The sequence below is a fragment of the Malurus melanocephalus genome, unplaced genomic scaffold, assembly GCF_030028575.1.
Source record: "Malurus melanocephalus ecotype Western Australia unplaced genomic scaffold, MMel_1.1 scaffold_319, whole genome shotgun sequence".
In the NCBI taxonomy this organism is placed as follows: Eukaryota; Metazoa; Chordata; class Aves; order Passeriformes; family Maluridae; genus Malurus; species Malurus melanocephalus.
Window position 1 is genome coordinate 683,781 of NW_026623551.1, and position 23,881 is coordinate 707,661.

General features: G+C 55.0%; 1 protein-coding gene across 1 annotated transcript in view; it reads right to left on the reverse strand.

The window, feature by feature from the left end:
• Nucleotides 1-23,881, reverse strand: part of CALN1 (calneuron 1) — a 100,392-nt gene that overhangs the window by 29,928 nt on the left and 46,583 nt on the right. Inside the window, exons 3-4 of the mRNA XM_057377612.1 lie at nt 18,688-18,831; nt 5,147-5,259 (exon numbers count right to left, since the gene is read on the reverse strand). Of these exons, the coding sequence (XP_057233595.1) occupies nt 5,147-5,259; nt 18,688-18,831 (257 nt within the window). The remainder of the gene's footprint in view (nt 1-5,146; nt 5,260-18,687; nt 18,832-23,881) is intronic.

Below are 23,881 nucleotides of genomic sequence, written 5' to 3' on the forward strand. Positions count from 1 at the left end.
TGGATGGATGGATGGATGGATGGATGGATGGATGGATAGGGATGGATGAATGGATCCTGAGATCAGCAGGGTTGGGATTTAAGGACACTCTGGGCAGTGTCCCAGGTTATCTGGGATGAATTTCAGCCACACCAGAGCCACCCAGGCCCTCACCCCAGCTCAGCCACCTGCATCCTCCCATGGAAAATGTCACCTTTTAAATACAGAGATGAGGGGACAAAGGCATAAAATGCAGAAGCAGCTGTGGCAGGAGACAGTTAATTCCTGAAGTTAGGATATGGTCAGGACGTTGGAGATGAAGGGCACTGGGTGAACACCAGAATCAGCTGTCACAGCCCCAGCTGCAGTGTTTTTGGGGGATAATCAATGCCAAGGTTTCCAACCTCTCCTTCACTTTCGTTGTATCCATCTGGGAAAACCCCAAAAACCGTTGATATTTTAAAAGTACAGTGTTTTGTTGTTTTTTTTTTTTCTGGGGAAATCACTTCAAGGTCTCTCAGGTTCAAGAAGAAGTGCTGCTGACAATGAGAGGGGGGAGATTTGTTTTGTGGGTGAGGATTTGGGGGATGTGGCTGGTGCAATGGTCCAGCCCCAACTGTCCATCCTTGGCCCCATCCATCAAATTTTCACCCAAACTTTGGGCTGCATTCCCTGATTTAAACCCCAGAGCAGTCACGGAGAGGAAGGACACTGAACCCATTAATCACAGACTCAGGGAATGGGTTGGGCTGGATGAGAATTTGAAGATYATCCCATTCCAGCCYTTCCAYTGTCCCAGGCTGCTCCCAGCCCCAATGTCCAGCCTGGTCTTGGGCACTGCCAGGGATCCAGGGGCAGCMACRGCTGCTCTRGGCACCCTGTGCCAGGGCCYCCCCACCCTCTGGGTAAAAAATCYCTTCCCAATCTCCCTCTCCCTTCCTCCCAGCAGTTGATTTGTGCAGGTTTCTTGAAAAGCTGACTCAGCAGCTGTCGACATCCAGGGGTTTGCAGCAGAGCAGCTCAGCACCAGCAGAACATTCTGCTGCAGGGTGTAAAAATGTCCATCCTGTGCTTCAGCAACATCCTGAACCTGCCCAGAGGGGCTGCACTGCCTGAGGAGGAGGAGGAGGAGGAGGAAGGGGGGAGCCCAGGGGGCACCTGGATCTGTTCCCACAAAAACTGGCCACAGCCACAGCCAACTCCTCTGCAGCAAGGCTCGTTTGCCATTGTCACAGTGATTCCTCTGCAGGGACCAGAGTGGAAACACAAAGACAGCGACTGCAGGGCTTTATCTCTGAACCCCAGAGAGAAAAATCCCTCTCCAAGCAAAACTGACTGTGGAGCCAGCCCAGGGCTGCTGGAGGGCCCTGACACAGCCCCTCATTCCCTGTCCCCTCAGTCCCTGTCCCCTCACTCCCTGTCTTCTCAATCCCTGTTCACATTCCCGGTCCCCATTCCCTGTCCCCTCAATCCCTCCTCCCTCACTCCCTGCTCCCTCCCCAGCTCCTCCTCCGTGCCCTGCCCTGTGCCACGGCCATTCCCACATATTTTCCCCTTCATTTCCCTCTATTAAAGCCCTAATTGATTGATCAGACCAGGAGAGCCCAGATGTGTCCCCCGGGACGCTGCTGCATTCCCAGTTGAATGGGACTGGGGACGGCAGAGCACCGAGCCTCGGTGCTGGGATGGGAGGGGAAAACCTCCATGTCCCATCCCTGCCACGTCCCTCTGCTCTGCCACATTCCCAGTCAGCCCTGATCCCCTTTGCCCTCCCAAAATTCCCTCTCCAGCCCACTCTGATCCCCTTTCCCCTCCCGAAATTCCCTCCCAGCCAGTCCCAAACGCAACCCCACGTGGCTGGATATGGTCCCTGCCCTATTTTTCCTTTTCCAGGGAACGCAGTGTCCTTTGGTGCCCGTGTTGAGGGTGGCCCTCAGGGGTCTCTGCTGTCCCTGCCCTGTCCCTGTACATCCCTCCCTCCTCACTCAGGGGTGCTGGGGAGTTTCTGGCTATTCCTGCTCACCCTCAAGGATCATAAACCCCAATATATCCCTCCCCCTCCCAASCCTGGGAGGAAGGAAAAGCTCCCCCTAATCCCAGAAATCAAGACTTGCCTCCCCAGATCTCTCCAGCGGAGGAATGAGAGCTCTGAGCAGCATCTCCCCATTGGTATTCCATTCCACCTGCTCCTGCAAAGCGGTTTTATTCATCCCCAAAAGCCCCGGCTGCTGCTGAAGCCCCGRGATTTGTGCCGAGGGGATGATCAGACCCAGCTCCTCGTGCCRGACAGAGCTCCCTCAGATCCTGCCTGACATTCCCTGCAGCCTCCACGTGCTCAGAGTGAGGGGAAAGAGGGAAGAATTCATCAGGCAGCGCTTTGGCTTTCAGCTGATCACTGCACAAAGTATCGACTTTCCCAAATCATCTTATCAGTGCTGCAGGCACACAATTCCTGCAGGCACACAATTCCTGGGGCACACAATTCCTGCAGGCACACAATTCCTAGAGCACACAATTCCTACAGGCACACAATTCCTGCAGGCAAAGAATTCCTGGGGCACACAATTCCTATGGGCACACAATTCCTGTAGGCAAAGAATTCCTGGGGCACACAATTCCTGGGACACACAATTCCTGCAGGCACAGGATTCCTGGGGGCACACAATCCTTGTGCACACAGAATTCGTGTAGACACACAATTCCTGCGGACACACAATTCCTGGGGCACACAATTCCTGGGGCACACAATTCCTGGGGCACACAATTCCTGGGGCACACAATTCCTGGGGCACACAGTTCCTGAGGGCACTGAATTTCTTTTGCAGCCGTGGTGTTCAACAATTCCTGCTGGTCCCCACTGCCCAAAGCAATCCAGCCGCCCCACGGAGGTTCACCTCATTAAAACCTRTTGTTAATGTTGTTATTCCTGGTGTTCCTCCACCCCAAATCCTGTAGGGAGAGGTTCACACCGCAGCCAGAGGTGTCTGCCCTTGGAAAGGAGCTCGGCAAAGATATTCCAGCTAAAGGAGCTGTTCAGGTGGGGAGGGGAAGGCACTTTCTGGGTGTCCCCATGGATTTTCTTCCCCTTGGCGCTGATTCCATAAGCTTTGGGGTGAGGGTTCACAGTGGCAGTGCCTGTCCTGCTGTCCCTCCTTGTCCCCTCCTCGCTGTCCAGTCCCCAGCACTGGGCATTGTTCCCTGCCTAAAATCCTTCCCTGGGAAAGCCTGCAGGGCTGAGCTGCTCCACCAGCAACCCAAGCTCATGCCCTGCCCTTCGTCTTCCAAATGTGGAAACTGCACATCGAGGGGATAYGGGGAACCCAGCCAAGCCCTGATTCCCAAAAAGGCTGGGTTTCCAGTTGGGAATGCCACTGGGGATGATGCAGAGGCAGAAATGCTCCAGGCTKAGGTGACAGGTGGCCCTGCAGACGGGGACAGCCAGGGAGCAGTGGGCACAGGGACTGTGCTCCCTGAATGACATGTTGGGGTTTTTTTCTTTGCTTTTTCTCTGGGGAAAAGCAGCCAAGCTGATGGAGCTTTCAGGAGCCCTCCTCCCCCAGGAGAAAAGCAACTGGAGCTCTTTGAGGACTTGGAAATCCACGGAAGTGCCAAGTGAAGAGGTRTGATTTGATGTTTACAAGTAAAAGCCCATGACCATTGTTTTCCAAGGCCCTGAGCACTCAGGGACTCAGTCCCAGCTTCGATCCTGCTCTCCCTGGAGCCTCTGCTGTGTCACCGCACCAGGGGGTCACCAGGGCCACATCCCTGGGGAAACTGAGCCCAGGAATCCTGCAGTTCTCAATCCAGGCCCAGCCCTGCCCCRTCCCAGGCACTGGCAGGGATGGGAGGATCACTGAGAGCAGCGGGATAAACTGGGGGYGGAACTTTCGGGAAGGCTCCAGACTTCTCTGCTTCCCATCCAAGAGCTCAGCTCACAAACTCCATTTTCCCACCAGGATTTCTGCTTCCTGAGCAGCTCCTGAGGGGCTGGAATTCTGGAGAGCAGCAGTGGCTCGGTGGGATGGGATGGGATGGGATGGGATGGGATGGGATGGGATGGGATGGGATGGGATGGGATGGGATGGGATGGGATGGGGCTCCCTCCTCTTCCTCACCATCTGGGATGAGGCTGCCAAGGTGCACTGGAGACAATAAAATGTCCCTGATTCGCCCTTTTGGGGTCATTTACTCCCCCCAGATACACCACAAACCATGGGGGCTTCACCAGCACCGAACCCTTGCTTTGACAACCAAATCCCAGAATCCAGAGCAGAACTTCCAGGGTTATTCCTGTCCTGTGCCAGRAGCCAGGAACAAGCTTTTAAGATTTTTAAAATACTCTTAAAATGCTCCACCCAATTGAGCCTCGATGGGGCTGGAGGGCTGTAAAAAAGGCAGAAATTCTCATTTCCAGGTCTGGCTCTTTTGCTTCATTAAACTTGGGAGYAGCCAAAGTTTCTCAACAGGCAAAGGCAGTGGGACAGACAGTGAAATGAGCTGGAATCTCACAGGAAGCCACACATTTGATCCACTGGCAGCAAACATGCAGCTCTGTCTTCTGGGGGATTTTAATGCTGCCAGAACAGCCTGGACTGTTCCTCCTGGCAGCTCCAGCRCTGCTGGAAGTCTCACTGCAGTCCAAAGGAGCTGCCTGTGCTGGATCTGTGTCCTTCCAGCGCCTGGGGCCAGCAGGGCCAAACTACCCCAACACTTGCTCTGGTTTTAAACACGATTATCCTGAGCCTCCTCCCCAAATCCAGCAGAAATCCCAGAATCCCATTCCCTCTGTGTGGAGCATCCCCTGCCAAAGGCACACTGAACAGGGACACATTTCTGGGAGCAGCCAATAGGTTCAGAGTTCCCAACTCAAACCGCTCCTGGAGAAAAATGTTTTTCTCTCCCACAAGCAAATTTCAGCCTCCCAAAGGTGTTGCACAAGGATCTGGGTGCTTTGCTGTGTCCAGCTGTACTCATCCACAGAGCACAGGGTTCGGCTGGCACAATTCCCTCCACCAACACGGGATGTTCTTTCCCAGCTCCCGGCACGATGGAGCTCAACCCCTCCACATCATTCCCACCCAGTAAAACATCCTGTGCTCCTCAGCAAAGCACTCTGGAGGCTGCTGAAGGCTGGCTGAAGGTGCATTTTGGGAATCTGCTCACTTACCTGCCAGAATATGCTGTCTATTGTGTTCCCCAGGAAGCCATCCCTGCCCTCCGAYGACACCAGCTTAGGTCCCAGAATGGTCATAAATTCATCGAAATCCACCTGGCCATCCCCTGCAATGAAGGKAAAAGGTCAGAGGCTCAAAAATCARAGAGAAGGTTGGGTTGGAAGRGGTTTTCAGAGGCCATAAAGTGCAACACCCTGATGTGAACAGGGACACCTCCCACTGTCCCAGGCTGCTCCCAGCCCCAATGTCCAGCCTGGYCTTGGRCACTGCCAGGGATCCAGGGGCAGCCACAGCTGCTCTGGGCACCCTGTGCCAGGGCCTCCCCACCCTCATTATCATCARTTAATTACCCCTGAGAGCCCAACGTGCCCCTCTGGCCCTGCTGCACATCMGGGACCCCCCACACCCTGGGGCACCTCCACAGCCACTTCCCGGTGCCCATGGACCCAAACCATTTGCTGTGCCAGTGAATGGCCCCTGTTGTGTCCCACCTGCACCCAGGGGCAGAGCCAGGCCGTGCACTGAGGGGAACAGCTCATTCCTCATCCCTGAGAGCCAGGGACACTTCCCAAAAAAACATTTTGGCAGGAGGATGGCACGGCCAGGGCTCTGCCTCACAGATCTCTGCACCACTTTTACAGGGCAGCCCCATCCTCCAGAGGGAGGGAGGGAGCACAGGGAGAGCAGGGAGCCAGAGCTGTTGGGAATCCAGCAGGCAGGGAGGGGAACCAGGCTATGGCAAATCCAGCAGGCAGAGAGGGGAACTAGAGCTGCTGGAAATGCAGCAGACATTCCATCCCAGCCTTGCAGCAGCATCTGYCTGTGTGCCCGGCATGCAGAGCAGGCAGCACAGGCACAGCTTCAGTGCCACCAGCAGGGACAGGTGACATCTCCTGCCACTGATGAGCTGAGCTGGTGCAGTCCTGAGCGTGGCTCCTGCTCTGAATGAGGCACGGGGCTCGTTTGGAGTGAGTTCTGTGTCCAGTATCGTTTTCCCCTTAACAAAAAATGGGACATTCACGCCTCCAGARGGATCTTAAAAATCCCTTTTTGTCTGAGCAGTTCAATGCCCAGATCTCCTGAAAACGCTTAACCTAATCTGCTGGAAAATCTCCTCCACTGATCAGGCCATGGACGTCTCCTCCTCCACGTTATTAAACGATAGGGGCAGATAAATCAGCCGCGCTTCAAGCCTGGGATCAGACTCAGCACCTGCAGGATTTGGGGCTGTGTTTTATTCCGATTCAGCTGAAATCTGAAACTCTGCATGCAGCCCAGACTGCCCCCAGCCCTCCCTGGAGCCGCCGCTGTTCGCTGATGAGGTGTGAGAAGCGTCTCAGACCGTGACACTCGGGTGGATCGATGCCAGGGCCGCGCTGGCAGCGCCGTGTGYCGCTGTTATCTGTCCCCTTATCACGACCCCTGCCTCGATCCGAGCGGCTGATCGCCACCTTCCCTGTCCTTATCTCCCGTGCCCTTATCTATCTCCGCACCGACGCCGTGCGAGCATCAGCACCACCCGAGCACTCCCTCGGCAGAACCGGGGGATCCGGGATTTCTGCCAGGGGATGTCCTGGGGGTGAGGCGCTGAAAGGGAGCCCGGCGAGGATCCGCGGGGTCTGGGATCCTGTAAAACGCACCGAGCCCCGCCGCTASAGCCGCTCACAGCCCCGGGGCTTGGCAGGACGGTGTTCAGTTCTGGGACAGCTTATAAGGAAAGGGCTGGGCACCTCATCACTTGGAGATGTGAAACGTTCTATGAAAACGTTCTCTGAAACATTGACGGGCTATGGAGAACGCGTTCCCTCTGCTGCCCCTCGGGAAGTGCCAGAACGGCAGCCAGCGGGGCTGGATCGCTCCCCGCGCTCCGATCGCTCGGGAAGGTAACGCAAGGTGACAGCGACTGCCGGGTGATTACACCGCGGCACGGCGCTTGATGGCAGAGGCAGGAGCGAATCCATCCGCTGGGATGCAAATCGGGATGCTTTGGGATGCTAATTTCTGTAAATTAGCCGGATTAGCAAGGAAACAATTTGCATTTTAAAGAGATGCTGGTGCTGTCCCTGCATCCGTTTGCTCTGTGCGTGYGCGACCCCCAGCACGGAGTCACCGGGTTCGGGCTCTCTCCAATGTCACCGCAGCCGCAGGGGACAGGCAGGACGTGTCCTACACGTGATRCCAGAGAAAGGGGTGCCAGGACTGTCGGATCTGACTTTGTCCCAGTCTCCGGGCAGCACTTTGCTCGTGACTTCCCCGTGCCTCGGCCAGRGATCATCACCAACTTCGCTGGCTTTAATTAACAGCTTAATTACAGCATTTTCCACAACCTCCGAAGAAAGATACCATTAAAAAAATGCATTATCCCCTTATTGACTTCCTTTTCAATTAGAACTCCTAACCAGCGAGGCAACCAGAGCCCTCTTTTGCCGGGTAGAAATAYCCCTTTAACATTCATTTCGAGCTGCAGAAAACAAACCTTCCCTGTCATCAGCACCTCAGGAGACTGCAGCATCATTTCATCAACAGACAGAAATCACAGTTCTGTCTCAAAATTCCTTTTGACAGCCACGAGAGGAATGTTATAAAAACCAAATGTTATAGAAACCAACCGCAAAAGCCGCATGGGGCCGCTCTGCAGAGGCAGGGCATGGCCAAAGCCCAGTACCCACAGCCCATCCTGGAGCACAGCTTGGAGCTGGGTTTGGCACAGGCCAGAGGCGCCTTCCTCRCCCTCCTCCTCCTCCCCACCATCACACAGGCGGCGCTGGGAGCTGCTGTGGGATGCACAAGCTGAGCACCTGCTGGGATTGAGCCCTGGAATCCAATCCAGCCCCTGCCCCATCCCTGTGCTGCGGATGTGCTGCTCCACCAGAGCCCTCAGTATTCTGAGCCATGGGCGGCTCCTCCACAAATGAACTCGGAGCTGGGACTGAGGCTGGGGAAAAGGAGGAAAAGGCCAGGCTGGAGCTCCTGTGTTGCCTGTTCTCCCTCACCTCCCTCACTGCTCTGGGAACCTTCCCAGTGCCCACAGCTCATGTGGGGCCAGCAAGGAGCTGCCAAGCTCCCCACTTGAACTGCTCGTTCATGGAGAGACCCTGGGGACAATCCCAGCTTGAGAAGCCCCAGCAACAACATTTGCTGTGCTGTAAGCTCGATTCGACTGCTCCAGCAGGGAATCCTGGGATTCCATGGCATATCCAACATGCTTATCCCGAGTGGGGAGGTGGCAGGGGTTGGAACTGGATCCCCTTTAAGGTCCCTTCCACCCCAAACTGTTCCATGGCTCTGTGTTTCTGAGAGCACCCAAGACGACAGAGCAGCAGCAAGGAGCAGCAGAGCTGGGAATCCGAGGGCTGCCCCAGCTCTTCCAGACCCTGCAGCCCGGGGAAATCAGCTTTGGACCTGGCTGACTCCAGGGAGGGGTGTCTGCACCCCTGAACAATGTCCACTGGACCTCCTAAACAAACCAGYGGGATCAGAGAATCATCAAGGTTGGAACAGGACTCTGGCATCATCGAGTCCAACCTTCCCCCAGCACTSCCAAGGCCACCACWKTCCCMARGTGCCAYATCCACMGGGCTTTTGARCATTTCCAGGGATGTCTGRCCACCCTTTCCATGAAGGAAAATTCCCARTRYCCCCCCTGCCCCTGCCCTGGYCCAGCCTGAGGCYGTTCCCTCTCCTCCTGTCCCTGTTCCCTGGGAGCAGAGCCCRAMYCCCCCGGCTGCCCYCTCCTGTCAGGGAGTTGTGCAGAGGAGAAGGGATGGAAAACAAAGAAAATATCACTGATGACTTCATGTCTGGAGGGGACTGGAAAAGCACCGGTGCCCTCCAGCAAGCAGAATTCGGGTTGGRCACGATTTTGGAGGAGATGGAAGATCCTCCAGCACTCTGGGAAGAGATTTCCTCTGCTTAACGGCTTCCCTTCACTGCCAATCCTCATCCAGAGTGGGGTCGGGATCCCACATCCCAGGACCAAGAGGTTTCAGGTGCAATCAGCTGCTCCTGCTGGTTTATCAGCGGTTTTTCAGTGGTTCAGCAGTGTTTTTTCAGTGGTTTATCAGAAGTTTATCAGTGGTTTTCCACTGGTTTATCAGAGCTGAGCCCAGCAAATCCCAACCCTCTCTCTAAGCTCTCAKCTCCAGACAAAGGATTCCACCTTCCCTCAGCCTTTACCCGAGGGGAGAGGGGAAAGCTGGATCTGCTGGAGAGTATCCGGCAGGAAACACAGAGCAGAGCTGGGCACTCACAGAGCAGAGGAGGGCACCAACAGCCCCAACCCCACCCCACCCCACTGAGCCCCATCCCGCCTTTCCCTTGCCCTGATCCCACAGGATCCCCCTCGGGAAACTGCCCAGATTGGAAATGCCAGACAGGGAGAGCCGGACTCCAAATCCCCTCATCCCAGGGGCTCCTGGAAGCTCCTGCGCTTTGAAGGAACAAGGGAGTGCTCGGAGGAGCGGGGGTGAGCCCATCCCGCCCTCATTCCCACGGGACAGCCACACCCTCAGCCCTCAGGGCACCCCTCCTCTCCAAGGGTCTCCTGTCCCAGCGGCTCCCTTGGAGGGGGGAATTCAATATTAATTGGGATGGAGAACGGCAGAGCTGGAAAAGGGAATGAGAGGGGGAAAACCTGCCTGGAAATGAGAGAAGGAAAAGGGGAATGAGAGGGGGAAAACAGGAATGAGAGGAGGAAAAGGGAAAATGAGAGAGGGAAAGAGGGAAATGAGAGGGGGAAAACCTGCCTGGAAATGAAAGGAGGAAAAGGGGAATGAGAGGGGGAAAAGGGGAATGAGAGGGGGAAAAGAAGGAATGAAAGGAGTAAAAGAGGGAAATGAGAGGGGTGAAAGGGGAATGAGAGGGGGAAAGAGGGAAATGACTGGGGGAAATTTCTGGAAATGAAAGGAGGAAAAGGGGAATGAGAGGGGAGAAACACTCCTGGAGATGAAAGGCGGGGAAAGGGAAAATGAGAAGGGGAAAAGGGAAATGAGAAGGGGAAAAGGAAAATGAGAGAGGGAAAAGGAAAATGAGAGAGGGAAGAGGGAAATGAGAGGGGAAAAACATTCCTGGAAACAGAGGAGGGAAGAGGGAAATGAGAGAGGGAAAAGGGAAATGAGGGGGTAAAAGAGAAACGAGAAGGGGAAAACATTCTTGGCTTGCAGCACCTCCACCCCCGCGCAGAACAGAGACCGGGAATTTAGAGTCTTGGGCGCCAAACCGGATGGATGTCAGGGATAATGTGCGCTGATTGCTCCCTAAATGAGCCTTTCCCTGGCCATTCTCGGGATAATCAAGTCCCTGGGAGTTCCCTGCCGTGCTCAGACCGAGACCGCACGGGGCTGTGCGGATCCTGATGAACATTCGCAGTGCCAGTGCCGGCTGTGACCTCCGCAGCGCAGCGGTGATTTATTCCCGGCAATGAGCGCCGTTCGCAGCTCGGCCCGGAGCACTCGAGCCCCGTTTATTTTTATTTTCCAGCAGCTCCTCGCAGTGCCAGGCGGTGCCAGCCGTGTCCTTGCCGTGCCCAGCTCACTGGGCGAGGCTGTGCCCTGGGATGGGCAGGAGCAGCTCCAGCCACTGGAGATTTCCCTGTGCTTTCCCTTTCGGTTTCTGAGACGTGGAGGTCAGAGCCTCCTGGCCAGCCTGACCCTCTGCCAGGCAGACAATTCTCTCCCTAATTACAATTCTCTCCCTAATTACGGCCTCATTCCAGAACTGTGGCAGAAACGGGGAAAGTCTGGCATGAAACTTTGGCCTTGGAGCAGAGTTTTAATTAGAGACAGCTTCTGCAACTTCTGGGAGGGGAGAAAGCCACAACGCCCCAGAAGGACAGGGATCTGCAGGAACGAATCCAGAGGAGGCCACGGAGCTGTTCCAGGGCTGGAGCCAGGCTGGGAGAGCTGGGGGTGCTCACCTGGAGAGGAGAAGGCTCCAGGGCGCCTGAGCAGGGAAAGGGGCTCCAGGAGAGCTGGAGAGGGACTGAGGATAAGGGCTGGAAGGACAGGACACAGGGAATGGCTTCCCACTGCCAGAGGGCAGGGATGGATGGGATATTGGGAAGGAATTGTTCCCTTTGAGGGTGGGCAGGCCCTGGCACAGGGTGCCCAGAGAAGCTGTGGCTGCCCCTGGATCCCTGGCAGTGCCCAAGGCCAGGCTGGACATTGGGGCTGGGAGCAGCCTGGGACAGTGGRAGGTGTCCCTGCCCACGGAATAAGAGGAGCTTTATGATCCCTTCCAGCCCAAACCATRCTGGTATTCCATRGAAAGCTTCTCTGGCTCTGAGGAAAGGCTYCACCACCTCCCCTGGAGCCCCCCTGTCCCTGCAGTCCCTCCATTCCTGTTCTCAGAGCTTTGGCTGCTCCRGCTCCATGACAACAACCCAGGAAAGAGCCACGGATTGCACAGACACATCCCCAGAGGAGARGATTTCTGTGGGGTCTGGAAGGCTCAGTCAGAGCCCAGGAAGGMAGAGCAGGGGGCTTTGTCCATCCCACATGGAGCAGGAGAGGGGGAACAGCTCCAGAGGAATGGTTTGCTTCCCACTGAAATGAGCAGGAGAGAGGGAGTGAGCAGCACAGGTAATCTGCCTGGAAATAAATCCATGAATTCCCTGTGTCTGAGCAGGAGAGAGTGATTGAGGGGCACAGGGAATCTGCTGGAACCTGTCCCTGCTCCAGCACAAGCTCTGGAACAATGAGGAAGTCAGAGGAGAACAGGGACTGTGGTGAGGAACCCACCCCCATCAGACTCCTGCCAGCTGCACCCCTGCCCAGGGGCTGCAGGGTGCCCAGAGACTGTCCCTGGCACCTGATGTCCCCAGGGAAGGGCCCTGCTGAGGGGAACGTGCCCCCAGCCCCCCCAAAATCCCCTCCATATGACCCAAACCCATTCTCAGGGCTGGCAGAGCTCTGGTCCCTCCCCAGATCATGAGCTGTGGGATCCCCAGGCTTTCCAGTGCCTGGCCCTGGAGGAGCAGAGAGCTCCGAGAGCAGCTCAGACCCCTCAGGGACCACCAGTGTAAGAAATTTTACATTTTCCAGCACCAGCAGCTCATGAAAGCAGCAATTCGCTGTTCCCTGTGCCACACACATCCTGGGAAGCCAAAATTACCCCAGGGCACGGCAGTTCAAGAGGAAATGAAATGAAACAAGGATGCAAACAAAGCACGGGATGCACCTGCATGGGCAGGTTCCCGAGGAGGGGGAATTCAATTCAAGGCTCCCTTCAGTCCCATCCCTTCACCCAGCCAGCCCAGCACTTCAGCAAAGGCAGCATTGGATGTTATTTGATGTTATTTSATCCAATTTGATATCATTTGATGAACCTCTTGCTGCTCGTGAGCTGCAGAGCTGACAGCAGTAATTACTCCTCATTTCTGCAGCGGGAACAYGGAATGGGTAAAATGTGAGAATCCTCGTGTTCCAAATGAGAGCAGACACACAGAGAGCAGCGCCTGCAAACCCAGACAGGGCTCATCAAACCCACCCCGCTGGCCAGCACCACGCTGCAAAGGACAGCCAGGCTGGGATGGGGCTGGAGCATCTCTCACACYGAAAAATCACMGAACGAACCCAAAATCTGTCATAWYCYCTCTGCCCCATMYYKGGAGTGTCCAAGGCCAGGCTGAAATGGGCTGGAGCATTTCTCACACTGAAAAATCCCTTTGAGTACAAAGAAAAGCCCCAAAAGCCATCATAACCCACCTGCCCCTGGATCCCTGGCAGTGTCCAGGGCCAGGCTGGACATTGGAGCTTGGAGCAGCCTGGGACAGTGGAAGGTGTCCCTGCCCATGGTGGAGTGAGAAGATTTTTAAGATTTTTCTCTTTTAAGGGTAATCTTAAAGATTTGAGGGAAATCTTAAGAAATCTTTTAAGATATCTTCCCAAACCTGAGATTCTGGGATTCTCTGACTCCTATGAGCTCTGATTTTAACCCAGAAATGGCTCCTGGTCCCCCTCCAGCAACCTGGGCTGTTTTATACTGAATCCCATTTTTATTCAGATATAAAATGAAATATTTTACCCAGCTCTTTTCAGGCTGAAACACGAGGAAACATCCACGGCAGTAACAAACCCCAGGAACAGAAGTGGGAGAGACAAAAGAAAGAGAGAAAATGTTTCCAGCTCAGGAATATCACCATTGTCCYACACAGGGCAGCTCAAGCTGAGCTTCTGACAGAAGCAAATATTTTATGGATCAAAGGTTGAACAGAATGGTCTTGGAAGTTTTTTCCAGCCTTAATGATCCTGTGACTTTACCAGCCTTAATGATCCTGTGATTTTTCCAGCCTTAATGATCCCATGATCCTGGGATTTGTCCATGCCTAAGAGCAAGGAATTTGTCTTCTGCCAACCCGAGGGGAAATCTGAACATTCAGTTTTTAAAGGAGAGATTTTCTGTCTCCAGATGTCCCCATCCATGTCCTGATATTATTCTCATACCCCTCCCCAGCTCCAGGGTCACTTCCCTCATTGGGAACATCTGGCAAACCAAAGCCGTGTCCCTGTGGAAATCCTGAACCAGCAGCAGGACAGGGGCCTGGAGAGGTGGCTCAGAGGGACATGGGAACCTGTGACACCACCCAGCCATGCCACTGTCACTCTCTCCAAAGAGACTCTTCCAGAACTTCAAATTAAGATTCCCCCTGTGTTTTTCATCTCTCCCAAGGCTGTCACCACATCCCAGAATGTCCCAGAGGCACCAGCCAGGTCACTCTGGTGAAACCAACTTGACTTCTGATTCATCAGAACATTCCCTATTTTCRCTCCCATCAATAATTTGACATCCAGGAGTGGCTTTTCCCCCCTCTCGTGGTAGCCTGGAGTTATTTTTCCAGCTGCTCCTCTCATTAGTGCACCAAGAGCTCATTTTATTCCTCAGATAAAAATCCCAACGAAACAATTTGTGACACTTCAGTCACACATTCATCTCTTTTATGGCAACCCCTGCTGAAGGAGGAAGGATCCCACATTCCATGTGCCATTTCTTGGTGTTTTTGTCAGCCTTGCTGCCAACTGGAAGAATTTACAAATAATTCCCTTTCCAGCACAGAAATATATAAAATATTTCCCTTTCCCCACCCTGGAAGAACATTCCAGGTCATTCTCCAGATTGCAGGGAGGAGCAGGGGCACCTCGTATGGTTTGCATCCATGAAATGCAGAATTGTGGCTAAAAATYAAGGAAATCCATAGGATAAAAGTCRGATTTGACCTCTGGAGGTGTTTCCAGACCTAAAAATTGGGCTCTGGAGAGGTGCTCAGCTACACCAGCAGCCCCTGTGGGAGCAGCCCCACCCCACTTCCAGTGGGGTGGAAACGAAGTTTTGGGGTAATGCAAATCTGCTGCTCTGGAATGATGGAACCCCCATCCCTCACCTCCCTTTCCTTCCTGAAAAGGGACATTTCTGCCCAGCAAATCTCTTTTCCCTCTGTCCCATTCCAGCAGAGCCACAGCATCTCCTGGTGGTCCATTAAAGGGGGGTTCTGAGGATTTATTGGGATTTCTCTGGGGACCTTGGGACATTCCAAGGAGAATCCCATTTTTCTCCGTCACTGAGGGGGGTTTTGTGCTCACTGTACAGTTTTCCCCTGTGGCAGCTGGGTGAAGCAGAATCGCAAAATCATGGAATTCCTGGAGCTGGGAGGGACCCTCAGGGTTCAGGGAATCCAACTGCTGCCCTGCACATTATCCCAACAATCCCAGCTGGGTCCAGAAGGGCTGCCCAAACCCTCACACAGCTTTGGGAGAAACGTTGGAGAAGGGATTTGTAGGGACATAGAGGAGCCCCAGCCCTGCTGCTCCCCTGCCTCCAGGGAGGAGTGGTGGGAATGGGATATTCCCGGGAAATCGAGGCAGTTGGGAAGGCTGGTGCCGTGTCCCTGTGCTGGCAGCCATGGAGCCATTGGAGGTGACACCTGGGAAGGGGTCCTGGCCCGAATCCCAGCTGTGCCAGGGCCACTGTCACCCAATTCCAGCAGTGTTTTTCCCCTAATCCCATTCTGCCCCCAAAAGTGATGAATGATGGACCATCCTTTCCTTCCTGCTCAGGGGGAGCTTTGGGACTGTCACGGAGCAGCTGGACATGGTGGCCCTGGGAGCAGCTGTCCCTGTGCCACTCCTGTGCCATCTCCTGTGCCATCCCTGTGTCACTCCCTGTGCCATCCTGTGCCACCCCTGTGCCATTCCCTGTGCCATCCCCTGTGCCATTCTTGGTGTCATTCCCTGTGTCACTCCCTGTATCATCCCTGTGCCATGCCTATGCCATTCCCTGTGCCATCTCCTGTGCCATCCCTGTGTCACTCCCTGTGCCATCCTGTGCCACCCCTGTGCCATTCCCTGTGCCATCCCCTGTGCCATTCTTGGTGTCATTCCCTGTGTCACTCCCTGTATCATCCCTGTGCCATGCCTATGCCATTCCCTGTGCCATCCCCTGTGCCATCCCTGTGTCATTCTTGGTGCCATTCCCTGGGTCACTCCCTGTGCCATCCCCTGTGTCACTGCCCGCCTCGATGGCAGGAGGTGACRCCAGCTGTGGAATGTCCTGTCAGGTCCCTTCACTCCCAGCCCCAGCACCCAGTGCTGCTGCTCCTGTGCCATCCCCTGTCCATCGTGGCATTCCTGGTCCCTCTATCCCATTCCCGCAGCAAACAGGGGACATTGGCCCAGCCCAGCCCAGCCCAGCCCAACCCAGCTGCAATTCCTGATGGCCTCCAGTGAACGGGTCCCTCTGCCATGCTGGAATTGCTGGAATTGCTGATGAAGGCTGGATCCTGGGGTGCCTCAGGCTGGCTCCAAGCCCACCCAAAACCCTGCCAATCCCCCGAGTTCATTCCCAGGCGCTGGGCAGGTTTTTGGGAAGAAGGGAAMGATGTCTGGCTGCTCCAGCTGCCGTCACACCGTAACTCACGGCACCGTGTGCCGAGGGCTCCATCCCCACCCCCCCACCTTTCCTGATGGCTGCAGACTCCTGAGGATGACCTTTATCCATCCAAGCTTCCAATGCTATAAAAAAATCCTGGAAAAACTCAGCAGCCCTCCCCAGGAATGTATGGGAAGGGGGTGAGTGCTGGGAGCACTGGGCACAACTGGAATCTCTGGCTCTGAGCCCTGCTCCTGAAGGATTCCCAGTGGGAGAGGAAGCTGCTGGTTCTCACTCTGTATTCCAAGTGAAATCCCAGGAAAAGATGAAGAATCCATCAGAGAAAAAGCAGCCACAATAATATTAATTCAAGCTGTGGAGCACTAATTCAATTTGCAGACAAGGTAAATCTTGCCCAGAACATTCCCCCCTTCACTTAGTGCCTCAGGAATTTCCCATTCCCTGGCTTTTTTTAATCCCACTTGACCTTCCCSTGGCACAGCTTCTGTTCAGCCCCCAAACTCCAGCACTGCACCAGKACAACCAGTTTGGAGCTGCTGGGATCAGCTCCCAGCGCCGCAGGAAGCAGACCGAGCTCTCTGGAAAGCCTCAGCAGGAATTTCCCAATTCCATCTGCAGCTCCACGTTTAAGCCCAGCTCTGTCCATGCCAGGAGTGTGCACGGAGCAAAGTCTGGCAGCCCGGGAGCCGGGGAAGGGCTGGAGATGAATCAGAACCAGGAGCCAAGTCCCCAGCACTCTTTTTTCCAAAAAAGCTCTGATTTTCGGGAAAAGCCCCCAGGAGCTGGCGCCACACTGAGCCTGGCTTTGCCAAAGCTGGGGACAATTCCCTCTCTGCAGGGAAGGCTGGCACAGGAGAGCAAGGGGCAAACAACAACTTCTGGACAAAACACTCCTCAAAGTGATGGATTCTTTTTCTTTTCCCTTTTTTTTATGGAATGAGATCATTCCCACTACTGATCCCCTCTCCCTGCCAGGTTTTCCAGCCCTGGACACCCTGGGCAGGCTGAGGGCTCTGCCTGCCTTGGGGACAATGTCCTGGCCTCTCCCAGGGACATCGGGGATGCCCAGGGGGGCAGGAGAATTTCACTGCCCCATCTCCCCCGGGCTCTGTTCCCCAGTCTCCCCAAGGATTCTGGAGTCCCTCTGGCTCTCCAAGGATCCCTGCAGAGCCAGGGCTGCTCTCAGCCCCTGCTCTGGCAGGATTTCAGAGTTTCCACCCCGGGACAACCCCAGGACAGGGCTGGATCTGCACCCCAGCTCTGGCAGGATTTCAGAGTTTCCACCTTGGGATAATCCTGAGAAAAGGCTGGATCTTCACCCCAGCTTCCCTGAATGCTCCAGGGAGGAGGCAAATCTCCCCTCCTGCCCTGCCAAGGACATTTTAAAGGCTCAGCTCTGACTGAGCTCTGCAGCAGCCCTGGCTCCTTCATCCCGATCCTGCATTTCAGTCTCCCACCATCCCGATCCCCCATTTCCCTCTCCCACCATTCTGATCCTGCATTTCCCTCTCCCCCATCCCGATCCTGCATTTCCCTCTCCCACCATCCTGCATTTCCCTCTCCCACCATCCCGATCCCAACATCCCATCCCCTCGCTAATGGGGGTTCTGTTGTTTTATTCCCGCATTAATTATTTGATGAGCAGCCCCAGCAGGACTGGGGTCGGGATGATTCCCCTCCTCAGAATYCCTCATTCCAGAGCAATCCGCACCTCCCAGAGCAGTTCCCACCCCGCAGCTCTGACCTGCGGGACCGGGCAGCTCTGCCGGGCAGGGAATTCTGCTCCTCGCCCAGGAAGGGGCACYGGGCAGCCCAGGAATGCAGAGGGGAAGGTCCAGACAGCCTGGTGCAGATTATCCGTGCAGGGTGGGGTTGTTGGGGTGTCTGTGAGGGGCCAGGAGCTGCCCTGGCTGATCCCTGTGGTCCCTCCCAGCCCAGGGTGTTCCGTGATGGCGATGGCACCCAAGGAATTGATGAAGGGCACCTCAATTCCATCGCCCTCAGCCTGGCACGGCTCCTGATACCTTTGTTTCACTTTTTACCTGTGGGATGTCCCCCTACAGGCTGGGACAGCCCCTCTCTGCCCGTGTGAGGGGAGAACAAGCTTCTCCCGAGGGACAGCTCTGATCTCTGCTCTGGGACAGGGACAGGGCCCAGGGAGTGTCTCGAGCTGTGCCAGGGGGTTTAGGTTGGAAATCAGGGGAAAGTTCTGTCCCCAGAGGGTGCTGGCACTGCCCAGGCTCCCCAGGGAAAGGTTCTTCTGTCCCCAGAGGGTGCTGGCACTGCCCAGGCTCCCCAGGGAATGGTCCCGGCCCCGAGGCTGCCAGAGCTCCAGGAGCTCCCAGGGATGAACAGGGAGGGAATTGCTGCGATCTGTGACCTTTCTGAGAGCTGCTCTGGCTTCACCCAGAGCTGCATCCCACAGGGGATGCTCCGTCCCCCTCCCATGGATCTCCTGATTCCCAGGATCACTCACAGCCCCTTCAMCTCTCGCTTCGCCCTTTCCTTTCATATGGGGAAGGCAAAGTTGCCCGGCTCTCCCCCCACCCTCCCCTGGTGTCCAGGAATTAATTATTCCACCGAGATTCGYGGCTGCCGAGCCCCAGGACAGCCCCAACCCCGCCCAAGGAGAGAGGAGCCCCTCAGCACTCACCGTCCATGTCCAGGCGCTGCATGATGATGGCCAGCTCCACCTCGCTGGGCATGTAGCCCAGGGAGCGCATGGCCATGCCCAGCTCCTGCTTGGAGATGAAGCCATTGCCGTCTCGGTCCAGCACCCGGAACGCTTCACGGATCTCTGAAAGGCAGGGACAGGGGAGGGTTGGTGTGGCCGAGGGCTCCGAGGGTGCTCCGAGCACAAAGCAGCACCCGCTGCCTTTTGCAGCGTTAATTGTGGATGTTTGATCATCCTGGCCGGGGGACCAGGACAGGTTAATGCACCCCAGTAACCCCCTGTGTACTCCCACAGCTCATGGGATTTCATGGGATTTCATGGGATTTCATGGGATCTCATGGGATTTCATGGGATCTCATGGGATTTTATGGGATTTCATGGGATTTAATGGGATCTCATGGGATTTCATGGGATCTCATGGGATTTCATGGGATCAGGGACATAAGTCATTGGGAAGGCTGGAAAAGCCCTCTGGGATCGAGTCCAGCCTGTAACCCAGCACTGTCAAGGCCACCACTGCCCCCTGTCCCCAAATGCCACACCCACAGGGCTGTTAAACCCCTCCAGGGATGGGGACTCCACCCTTTCAGTGAATAAATAATTCCCAATATTGGATAATTCCCATCCTGAGCCTCTCCTGGCCCAGCCTGGCGCCGTTTCCTCATGTCCTGTTGCTGTCTCCCTGGGCGATTTCCCTCCCTTGCTCCTTCTTACAGCTTTTCTTTAATTTATTACATTTTTACAGCACTAAACAGCCTCAGATCGATAACAAYGCTGATGGAACACAAGGAATCACTTCCATCAATCGTCCCCAGCCTGGCTCAGCTCCTGACACCTGACTTTGGTTTGTTTTTTAACTTTCAACTGCTCCAGCCTGAGACAGGCGCTCTCTGCTCATGTGAGGAGGAACACCGAGGGACAGCTCCGATCTCTGTGACAGGGACAGGAGCCAGGAAGAGGTTGGAGCTGGGCCGGGGGCGGGGTTAGGGTGGATTTTGGGAAAGGTTCTTCTGTCCCCAGAGGGTGCTGGCACTGCCCAGGCTCCCCAGGGAATGGTCCCGGCCCCGAGGCTCCAGAGCTCCAGGAGCGTTTGGACAGCGCTGCCAGGGATGCACAGGGGGGATTGTTGGGGGGTCTGGGCAGGGCTGGGGCTGGATCCATGATCCCTGTGGGTCCCTTCCAGCCCAGGATATTCTCTGATTCTGTAATCCAGCACCTCAGTGTCTCTGCCCATCTCCTGCTGTTCACAGACCTCTCACCTTGCAGCCCCAAATCTTCCTGTTGCAAATGCCAGGGACATTTGAATTTTCCATCAACTGGGAGCCCGATTYAGTGAAAGGTTTCACTTGAAAGGTTCTGGTTGGAGGTGAGGAGGGGAAGAGGTGCCAATTCCCTGGTTTTGGTGAAACAATCCCATGCCTGGAGAGGGAATCATGGGATGCTCCATCATTTCCCTCCTGGGAATGGGGATAAGRGAGCACCATGGTGCTCAACTTTGCTCAGAGGGTTTTCTCTTCAGGGAGAACTTCAGGGAGAACTGGGAGGGAAAACTCTGCAGGGTTTTTTTTTTTTTGGAAAAGAAACCCGAATTAATTTTAAAATTCTCCATTCAGGAGATGGAGGATAGAAAATGTTTGGTCCTCTCTGTAATTCAGGAAAATCTTCCCAGTCATCCATGGACAGCAGGGTCACCTCCCTCCTGTCCCCAGGGGTCAGCAGGCACCAGACCCTGCCAAGGGGCTGCAGGAAACCTTTGGATGCTGCCAGGAAAAAGTCAGAAATGGTTCTGGTGCTCTTTATTTAAGCTTTATTTCAAGCTTTATTTAAATAAAGCCAAGCTTTGTGTAAAGCTTTACCATCCAAAACCTGCTCCTAAACCACCTGAGCCCCAGGTTCAGCCCCTGCCCTGCCCCCATTTCCATGGGCTGCTTCCTGCCTGGGTGATTCCCTGGGCAAGGGCCAGGCCCCTTCCAGGACTGGCTAAGGGACAGTCCCCCCCAGGTGTGRTTTTCTCCAGCAGATAGGATCGGTTTTATCCAGCCCAGGAGCCGAGGGATGTGGGAAGGGCAGAGCCTCTTAATTCCAGGGAACATTGGCCCCATCTCTGATCTCCAAACTCTGGGCTCAGGTTTGGCCAGCTGTGACCTCCTGCAGCTGAATTCCCTTTGTTCCCTGCCAGACCCGGCTGGGGGCAGGGAAATGGGGGGAGGTTGCTCAAAGCATCGGCTCCCAATTCCAAGAGCCTTTGGATCAGGGATGAATCCCAGCAGACCCTGCCAGCTGCAGTGAAATCTCCTTTCTTGTGCTGTCCAGAGGGCCCGGGGCAGTAAATATCACATCCAAATCAATTCATGTGAAATAAACTCCTGACAGATGGAGACAGAAGAGTGGGATTCATAAGAGGGAGCTGGGACAGGATTTTAGGGAGTGAAAAGTGAGTCTGAAAAAGTTTCTGTGTGAGTGAGACTGGTCCAAATGACAGGGATAAGTGATGGGATAAATTATGGGATGAATGATTGATGGGATAAGTGACATCTGTCCTGGTGTGGAATAACCAAACATCCCGTACCTGAGGGCCTTCCCACTCCAAAAGCTGCACTCACAGGACTCTGAGCCTCGAGCAGAGCACAAACCCCCCCACATTTGGGGTTTCTGTTCCTCCCAGAGACCTGAACTTTTGGCCAAGGCTGGCRCATCCTTCCCAAATCCCCTCCCAGCCCCGGTGGAGTTTGTTCCCTGCTCTCTCTATAAATACCACTTGTGCAGAGGTAGATCAGAGCTATTTATAGGTTGAACACACAGTACAGGGAGCAGCGTGACCTCGGGCAGAGCCTCCTCTTTATCCTCCCCTGGAGCAGCTCCTCTTCCCAGGGCTCATTCCCGGGCCCTGCAGGTGCTGCCCATGCTGAGCACCCTCCCCAAACCCCACTCCAGGAGCCCGGGSCAGCACCCGGCTGCCCCTCACCTTCCCCTCCAGCTGTTCCATTTCATTACCCAAAGCTAAAAATACAGCAGCACTTTCCCCAGCTGACTTTCCCCACCAAGTCACCATGGCAACAGATGCTCCCGGCTCGGAGCTGGGAGGSGATGTGGTCCATGGAGTCAATCCCTCCACAGACACTGCCGGGGTTTGGGAGAAGYGCTGGGATCTTTCCCATTCCAGTGTCTCCACAGGGATGTTGTGCCCTGACCCAAAAAGCAGAGCCCGGTTTTGTTTAAAGGTCACGGGGGGAGGGGGTGTCGAGGTGGTGCTGCCCCAGGAGATGCCCTTTCCCTCTGCCCAGCCGGGATGGCAGCAGAGAAAACCAATCACAGGGATTACCCCTCCCTAGGARGTCAGAAATCCCAATATTTATTGCTCTTCCCTTCAGTTATTTCCAAATGCGGACAGCTRGCACTGAACTGTGTAAAAAGAGGAAAGGGGAAAAGGAGGGGAAGCAGGAAAAGGCAGAGAACGGGAAGTTCATCCAGCTCCATGGAATCACAGAATCCGGGAGGGCACCTCAAAGCTCGTCTCGTCCCTTCCTCCACCCTCCCAGGGTGGTCCGATCCAAGCCTGGCCACCCAATCATCCCGATTAACACCTCTGTTAATGATCTCCAAGAGCGAGCAGCCACCRCATGAATTAAATTCCCAAATGTCCGAGGCTGAGAGGGATTGGAAGGCTGAAAAGGAGGGAGGAAGGAACAGATCAGATTTGGGGGCAGAAGGGGCCAATCCTGAGGCTGCAGGACCAGAGCCAGGTCGGAAAGGTTTCCCGGGAAAGTTTATCCCGATGTTTYTCCCTGGGTGTGGAGATTCCTGTTCCCCAGGAGCCCCGAGCAYAGCCCTCCCTTCCCGGAGTTATTTGAGCATTCCAGAGCTGTGCAGGGAAAAGGGGGAGACGCGTTTGCTTTTAATTCATTGCCTCTCTCTCCTCCCGTAGAACAGCTGCACTTTGCAGCCTCCCGATTCCCCAGCACAAGTCCAATCAATTCCCCCTCCTCCGGGAGGAAGAACCAGCGGAAGGAGGAATTTTCATTCCCTTTCTGAAGGGCACAAACAGGGCTGGCAGAGCCGGACCTCCCACCCAGCCCGGCGTGTGCTTAACTCTGCATCTGCACCCCGAAAATCCATCCTGTCCCAATCCAGCGCTGCTCCGTCCTGACCTTCYCGCTCACCCCTTCTCCCTCCTAGCGTTTATTTCCAGATTTCCYTTTTTTTGCGTCTCCTGGATGAGGAAAAGCAACGATTCCCTGGGGAATTAACTCCGCYGGAGCCAGCACACCCCCGGGCCACCCTGGGGTGGTTTGGGGTGAAAATCCCACCCTAAAAGTGCAATTACCCCGCACCCAGCGCGCCTTGRGCGCTCAGCAATCACCTTAGCGAGATAAGAGCCGAGATAACGCCGCCCCGCATCTCCTAACACARCTCAGCCCTAAATTGCACCTTTGGGCCCCATAATGGAGGGAACGATCCAAAAGCTGCAGCAGATCGTCCTTAAGTGAACTGGGGAGTGAGGATGGAACTACTACGGCGAAAAAAAAAAATGGAAATTTCCAGCCCTCCATCTGCTATTCGTACGCTTGTTTTTTTCGGGTGGGTTTGGGGTTTTTTTTTGGCTGCAAATCGCAACAAAGTGTCAAAATAATCCCGTTTTTATCTAATGGCAACGCCCCCCTCAACGTTTCCCAGTGGAAAATGTCAAAATATTTCCCGTGGTTATTGGGAATCAGCAAAGCAGCTCAGCACCCCCGGATCGAGCTCTCACCGCACCCCGGGGCCGTGACCCCTGAGCTGCTGCAGCCTCTGGCTCCAGATCCTGCCAGCATTCCCCAGACCTGGCAGGGACAGGGCTGCTCTGAAAATTGGGAATAAAATGGGATTGAATAGTGGGTTCAGTGCTCCWGCAGCTGGGAGAGACACGGGGATCTCACAGGGACAAACCACCTGGTTCTCCTCAGCCGGGCACAACTCTGCCTCAAAACCAAGTGCCTTGACTCAGAGTTTTCTGTTTTCTACAGAATTTGGCAGATTTTTATTTCTTCCTCCCTTCCCCAGGAAAATGATTTGTGGGAAGGGCGTTTTTGGGGGTTCTGCTCCCAAACCCATTGAACACATTCAGGGAACCTGGGGAAAACCCCATTCCCAGRTGAATCTACCACAGAATGAGTGGCTGCTGGTCCTGGGAAGC